Genomic DNA, 8242 nt, shown 5'->3' with positions numbered 1-8242 from the left:
TAGTGTTAAAGCGCTAGCGGACGCTTGCGTTTCAATAACTGTAACTCTAGAGGACAGCACGGTAACCGATTTATTTGTACTTCGCAGATCTTTTTTGAGTGGCTTAGTCAGATTCGGCTTTTCTGGCAGGAGACCGAAATCCGGTGGTTCTTCCTGGTAGTAGCGACTGGCTCGGACTCCAGGTTCTTCGTGGTGTATTTGCGAGGTTCGTTCTTGTCGTACTCGCTCGGTGTCTCGGATTTTTTGTTGGGCTCGGGCTGGGACTTGGTTCACGTTTCGCCAGGAGTTTATGACGCGGGATAGCCCACCACCCGTGTCCTGTTATCGGGCAACTCAGCTGAGGAGCCGCCAGGGTGCACACATAGGGAAGGGTTATATGTAAATTACCCAGCAGCTTCACCAGAACATAAGATGACAGCCGAGCATGGCCTGGAACTTTCCAGAATAGTAAATATTGATAGAAGATAGGACTGGAACAAGCATCCGTGACAATATGACAAAACTGATAGAAGAAAGTCGATCCCGACCACTAAAGAAGCTGCATTGCTTTGGTGGCATACTGTCGGAATAAATCTTCTCCTTCGGGGTTTGACGACTGCCGTAACTGAACTGAAATGGATGTGAGACCACTTTTCTGGTAACAAGCCACTGAAGACTGTCTCCGCAAAGCGGCGTTAACGGGTGAGCTGGGTAGGTAACACGCTCGGTGAAATGTCCGTACAGCTTGCAATTCGCGTAACAAGTGTTGATAAAACGTTTGTGTCCACGAAACGTGCGACAGGCCAGCAGAATCAATACCAACTGCAACACCAGTGCTCCGTGAAAGTGCACGCCTCCGCCGGAACAATTTGGGAAGCAGTACAGCATCATTTAGCACGGTACGGGACCTACCAGCTTCAAGGCAGCTCTCCAGTGCGCCGCACAACCAAAGTGAGCCTTCCGTTATTTGAACGAAGCGGCACCACGATTGCACACTGCAAAGCACGACTCACACAATTTCCGTAGTTAAACTCTGTATCCAGATACATTGCACACGCTTCGCTGCAGGCCTCGAAGATTCCAGTGGTCAACAAGAGGAAAGAAACGTCGCCTTAAAATTTATCCGAGCGATATCCGACTCAATCCGATGTCCGAGCAACGCAGGGCCGATTATCTCTTTCGTGGACATGTCCTCGTCGATCACCAGCAATTTCCTCCGTATTTTCCCGTTATACCTACGCCACGCTGAACTCTGAAGTCGCTTTCGAGTGGCCTCATATAACGGCTTCCACATCTAAAATCAACTCGCCGAGATGAATGACAACGAACAAAGCATCCGACAAGCTGCGGCCCAGCTGGGGCCAGCCGTTACCTGGGCGCTGCCATCTTTCCTGTGACGTCACATATTTGGTTTGGTCACATGACAAGTGGTCACATTTGCGTACAATGGCAGCGGCCTTATGGGGTTCACTTTCGACTGCTGACCGGCACTCGGTTTATCGCTCCAAGCCCCTCATATTGATGCGTGGCATCAATATCCGGCCGATTGAGCCAGGGCAGTCCAGTATAGTATTCGAAAGACGTTGCCATGCCGACAATTACTGCGTTCATTTATGCTTAAGATTGGCCGGAATCAGAAGACTTTCTAAAATATACGGCAAGTTCATTGCTCATGTTCTGCGATTTAAGTGAGGTAAGGCAAAGCGAAAGCGTCCTGCACCGTTGATTGCTTACTAACGCCTCCGATATAACAGCTACTATGATATATTAGTTTCAAAGCAAGCGACGCTCGCTCGCAGGGGCACCGCCATGTTTCCCCGACCTCCTTACTCTGCCGGTCACGTGACCTGAAATTCCCCCTCATAGGGAAATGCGGTTAACTTTTCACTGCGGTTTAAGTTAACCGGCTTCAAGTAAACCGGCCCGGGGAGCCCCTCCCAGAAAGCACAGCGTTTATTTGAGGAGAGTTGGAGGCCATCCGGATGTCCCTAGCCTACTCCTACAGCAGCGACACGGAATAGGGCCTAAAGGGTATAGCATCATTACGAATGATGCTATACCCTTTAGCGAAAACTAATAGAATTGAAATATGTGCAAAATATAATAAATACATTTGAAGTGTATATCGTATTATCACTAGCATAAAATGTATACAAAAAAACTCTTCTCAATTTTAGTCTTGTCCTAAATATATATTTCTGAAAATACGTGTATTAAAATACATATTCCACACCACCTCAAATTTACTTAGATACATATCTACATTGTTAGTACTTTAGAAATGCATTTTAAATACATTATTTTGTTCATATAAATTGAATATCCTCTATATCTGCCTCAATGATATTGAAAATAAGAAAATAGAGGATACTGATAAGCCAAAATAATGTGAGAGGATGCGAAATACATTTCAATTGTTATATACATATAAATTGGTTTACATTTTATTACACATATAATGCGCTTAGAATATACTTTTTGCCATATTTTTAAAGCATTGGAAATATAAATGTGTATACAAGGATGCATTTTGAATTCGGACAAACGATACGAAATAATACAAGTATTAAATGCATTTAAAACATATCTTAATTGTGGTATTTCTTAACGCAGAGATGCACTAGAAGGATTCGACGAGGCAGCCAGGGCAAACGGCAAGGTAAAATACTTTAATGGATGCCGAGCACAGCAAGCAAGGCACCGACGTCAAGATACCTAACCATGTTCAAATCCTCGGAAATGACGACGCCCATCTGCTCGCTCGCGAGTCCCTCTCATTATTCCACAAGGACGCTGGCTCGGGTCCACTGAAATACGACCACGTATATACTGCCTCATTTTCCCTCAGCAACATATCCCATGATCACACCCAACTGGACAGTACAAATATTAAGTAACTTAACAAAATCACCGTGTGGGAAAGGATTCTCCCAAACCCTACTCCCTGCCTCAGGGACTCCGCCGTAAGGACAATACTTGCCTAGCTCGCATCATGGGGGATGCCGCTCGTACTGCGGTCAAGTTGGCCAAGCGGAGCAGAAGCGAAAGGTATAGCCGGTGCGCCAAGGTGACACACATGAACCCGCGGATATATACCACCTCGAGTGGAACTGCCCTTACTACAAAAAGGCGAGGTACAAGTTTCGGTCAACCCAAGCCTACTTTATTAAGGACTGGCTCCACCACCAGAACAACCAGACAGAGAAAGAAACAGGCACGTAAACAAAATGGCCAAGATTGCCATGATGTTAAATTGTGGAGTGCCTTGGACGAATAATTCTTGTAAACGGCGAGGCAGGTGAATATTCATTCACCATTTACAACTTCCGTCATAGAGTTGGTACTTATAACTACCACACAACAGGTCGTACACGAAGTCGCAAATGACTGTCTCCTGTCCAAGATGACTCTCGGGAACGACGACGCAGCATGCATCCTCTGTAATGTGCGAATAAGTGCGTTGTACAATGTATCTTAATGCACACGATATATCAAATTACTTAACACGTAGCCCTATATCAAAATGAACTAAACCACATCTGTGTAACACATGGCTTACCGTTCGCTCGCCTCAAACCATGCTTCCGCCCATAAAGCAGTGTAATGCAGTAACTGACAGGTGAGCTTTGCAATTTGCTTTGATGTTTTTGGAGAAGAAATAATAGCCATGGCAATTGTCATTCCGGTTGTCGATATTGCAACCTTTTGCCATTAGCACAGCAACCGATAATGCATTTTCCAGGCATATGATGTTGGAGCCTTTTATTCACAATTACAAGTAAGTTTAATTATACATCTAATGAACATATAGTAATGAGTACGATGTTAGAGAGTAAATAGATTTTTGTTTTCAGCATCTATATAAATGAAACTGAAAGACAAAACGGTTGGCAGGCATCCCCGACATGGTGTGAACCCGATTGTGCATTACTATTTTATTTCCTCGGGTTTACGCATAATAACGCTGTGCCAGCTAACACATGTATTGTGTGGTCTCGCGGGAGAGACTCGCATGTATTGCAAACACAAAACAAAGAAAAATACTGAGACTTTGAACCTTTTTTAAAACGTCAAAAATTCACACGTACCGTTCACGTAGGCGTTCCTTATTATTCCGCAGTTGCCGACTTCCAAGAATGTAACGTATAAGGGCAGTGACCCATCCACTGAAATATGATTAAGTATTGGAAATGGGTAATGATATATTAGGCCGAACGCAAAATACTCGATATCAAAATGCCTACTGTCGCGTCTTTGGCTGTAATACGCAGATATGATCGCCAAGAGCATTTTTAAAGCATGGAAAGGTTTATAAGGGAATCCTCTCCCCGAAATTTGTCCGTGCGTCTTTCCTTGCGACCCTTGATAGTCGATGGCATAGCATGCCAGCACCGCCAGTTTTGTTGCCACGACATCATAAGCAACACAATATCACAAGCTCCTACTGAGAAATGGACAAATGCACACTCGTTAAAAAATATTTGAGAACTGAAACTCGCTCGTGCAGGAAAAAAAAAACAAAAAAACACGGAGAATTTTCGAAAGAAGGGCTTTTTTAGAAGGGCTTTTTTTCTTCTAAATAACGACCTAAACAGTGAAGAACTTAAGAAAGCCATCAATTTAATGGACTTAAAAATATCTCATATCACAGAAGACGCAAAGCAAAACAGGAAGAAACTAGTTTCAGCTACTGACCTCCGGATTACTAGGCTATTAAAATCAGTGGATGCCCTAGGGCGTACAATGTAGAATATAAATAAAAAAACTCGCACAAAAGCATAAAGGTTCTAATAAAATGATAACTCGAACCCAGTACTACAATCGACAAAAATAATAGGCAAAGACTATTCTTGCAAAGCAAATCAAAATCAAAATACCAGGAAGGCTTATTCCCCAGAGTGCCACGCTTCAATATTGTTATTGTTTCTCTCAGCAAACACGTGGGGTAATTCCTTTCGGTCAATACTACTTGAGCAGAGTTCAATATAGGAACACAGTTCTTAGATTTGATCAAGTGTTTTGACACTTCCAAATACGGTTCCTTATTTTCTATGCAACGTTAATTTATGGTGATTTATGAAGGCATTAATGCGCAATTTTGGCCGACAACTGGAGCTAAATTCGCAATCAAAAGGAATGCTTTACGCAATAGTGGAGGTACAATATATCACCACCTTTTGTACTGAATATGTATAATAGCAACATTTGAACATTTTTTATCCAAGAAAGAAGTTCCCGAAGAATACCAACCAATTAAGACGTGTCATATTTGTTTATTTTATATTTTACCCCTTTACCTAAACTACGCGGGTCACGAATTCAGCCTTAACACCGATTTCCGTTATTATTGCTTGAAAAAATTAAATCCATTCACTTCCTTTCAGAGGGGCATACTGAAACAACATAGGGTTAGAAATATCGATGGTACCTCCTGAAGTGTGTATGAATTCCATTTGGTTCTGGAGGTTGGGACGTTTAAAGACAAAACATTGCATTAATGACAAGTCGAATGCGCAAAAAGTTTACACAAAAAATAGAGAGCTGTGTGCAGAAGTGTTCCAAAACTTCATTTGGTGTAATAATTGTGCGCCTTTATTAAACTGTACTGAACTACTAGTGACTGAAAGGAATGAGCACAATCGTCTAGTAAAAGCCAAGAACCAATAACATCATTGACCCACGAATAAGTTTCACGTGTGTTTGAACAATTGAAGGAGTTTTTTGTGTAGCTTTTTCGATTGGTTGTAGAAGCGGGTTTTACATATTTTTGTATTTTATCGTTCAAGCTTCGAACGGCGTATATTTTATTTTTGGTTATTTCCGAGGTTCCAAACTCACTTGCACTTCCTGCTTCTTTAAACGCTGTCACCCGTAGTTTAAAGAATAAGTTTCTTGTATTTCCTAAACTTGGGTAAGTTATAGGTCGTGCCCAATTGAAAGTTTGGAAACCAATTACGTTTGTGCAGTGATTGTAAACGGAAGTTCACTTGTTGAAAGTGTTCCATAGTGCCTCCCTTTCTGCTTTTTGTTGTGTGTTGTCTATAGAAGGGCCCCTTCGGCCCACGAAAATATAACTACGTTTTTTTCTTATTTCTGACGTCCTATAGATAACCCCATCCTTGGATAAATTCACCATGTACAGCGATACCTAACATATAATCAAACCTGGAACCCAACGATCAGCGAAAAATTGCCCATCCTCTGCGGCTGTGGGGTGATTTTTTAATTGTATTATAATTTTCCAGAAAGAGCAACACAGTCGCTGGTTAGAACTATTTCGTCCCACGTTTGGGCTACTGCGAGAACATAAAGGACACCTGAGCGACTGAAGGCAGTATTCACAGTGCCGTTTACGGGTTCATTCACCGGATTCGCACACTGTACCTGTTATAGAATTAGACGAATGCTATTTTTCGGCATCTCGGTGCACTGTTAATTTGCGCACCGTAAACGCGCAGGGTTTAGAGTGTAGGCTCTAAATTACCGAATTACAACATCCAGCTGCTCTCCTTCCGTAGTGCTTAATAATATGTGAGGGGTGGGTGATACCAATCGTTGAGCAGGATGTACTTCATTCCCCCAAAGCAACTTTTAAATATAACGTAAACAAATAAAAATCATCGCTTCATAAATGATAGATTCCTTGCAACGTAAGTATTTTGGGTGAATAACGCTGTCATTTTTATACCCACGTCAGCATTATATTTTATCTTTCTAAGGACGCAGTTCATGGTTATAAGCAGCACGAGCCTACTTACCACCTTCCACCGCATAGACTACCATGTTTTTTGCTGTGTACCCTTCACTGGATTCAAGTTTTGCATATGCAATCCTGTGGACCAAGCAGATGTGACAGAACTCTTAGTGAGATAACTTGCGTGAGAGAGGCTTGCACTACTATTCGTGAACGCAATGTATATAAGCCCACAACGAATCTGTGCTCTAAAACAAGCCTTAAATTTAGCATAAGCACGTAACAACCAATAACTTTAATTTAATGTGCATTGAGGGGTGGATATAAGCTAATAAGATGATAAGACATAGACCTCTGCCTCGAAAAATAATACCAACAATCTTGCTAATGCCAGCAGCTGAGGATTTGGCGGACGACTTTATTAGCGATGCGTGTTACGCCTGGAACCATTTGATGATAGGAGCTGGGAGAAAATGACCTTCTCGATGCGACATGATGTCATCCTCGTATTCACATAGTGGGCATTTACGTAATGTATTCCAATTCTTAATTAACGGATTTCTCAGCACTAATAGCGAAAATAACGAGCTAATTTAATAACCGATGCCAGCAACCGGATTTGTGAATTTTGGGTGTGATGTTCCTTCTTCTAATTTTTTTTTTGTATTCACTGCGCGAGAACGTTTACGAGTGCCTACAGTTGATGGCGCATGATGCGTTCTGAAATGCCACTTACATCGACTGGTTCTCTTCTCCCCACTGAGCTAATATCGGGTATCCGCGATCCTCTTCTGGGCCCACCTGACTGAACTTCACGCATTTGGCAGTGCCCAGAAATGGGTCTTCCTCGTAGTTCCTGTACAGCTCGTAAAATGGCTCGGTAAGCGGGTACACCTAAAGGTTGTGATTGAGGAGAAAAAGGCATCAGAAATAACTCAGTGGAAAGTACCAAACGCAGATGCCTATGTAAATGTATATTTAGGACGTCTGAGTTTATACATCCAATACAGTATTAAGTGAAATAGTGCAACCAGCCTCTACTGCTTTGCGCGAGGACAGCGCAGCAGAGGTTGGTTGCACTATTTCTCCACGGGGCGCGGTGCCGTCATGGCCGAGATGCGCTCCGATTGCATACCGAAACTTAAAAAAAAAAACATCGAATTTGTGCGGTTTTTAAGAGAGCCGTAAAATGCTGCGCGTGCCTTGTTGTTGATTTAGTGTTTTTCGATGATGCTGAGCAATTTTCTCGTTTAAACCATGCCCGTAAACACAATATTAAAAAGTTAATTACACAAAAAGAATTAACCATCTAATTATCCCGGATTTTCATAATTTTTCTAAATAGGCCCCTGGCCCAGGACCAAAAAAAATGCAAGCCTTTTTTGTTGCAATGAGTCGTTTTCGCAATATCAAACTTGTACACTTTTCGTGAAACACCCTGTATATATATATATATATATATATATATATATATATTGCCGCACGCAGGGTCACGGACTTCTAGAACTTTCTCGTTTATTCTTGCTCCGGACATAACTTCTATTGTTTATCCCTGCTTGTGTTGTTCTA

The 8242-nt window shown here is 42.1% G+C and overlaps 1 protein-coding gene across 1 annotated transcript; it reads right to left on the bottom strand.

Moving 5' to 3' along the window:
- Positions 1-3289: 3289 nt before the first annotated feature.
- On the bottom strand, positions 3290-7567 carry LOC120842534 (the record flags this gene model as incomplete). Its single annotated transcript, XM_042287993.1, has 4 exons — positions 3290-3417; positions 4068-4145; positions 6738-6811; positions 7410-7567. Coding segments are annotated over 4 exons (438 nt in total), but the record flags the coding sequence as incomplete, so codon positions are not given.
- Positions 7568-8242: the final 675 nt, after the last annotated feature.

The sequence above is a fragment of the Ixodes scapularis genome, unplaced genomic scaffold, assembly GCF_016920785.2.
Source record: "Ixodes scapularis isolate PalLabHiFi unplaced genomic scaffold, ASM1692078v2 ptg000830l_1__unscaffolded, whole genome shotgun sequence".
Classification (NCBI taxonomy): domain Eukaryota; kingdom Metazoa; phylum Arthropoda; class Arachnida; order Ixodida; family Ixodidae; genus Ixodes; species Ixodes scapularis.
The sequence above is the reverse complement of the archived record's forward strand: the minus strand, read 5'-3'. Positions and strand labels throughout refer to the sequence as shown.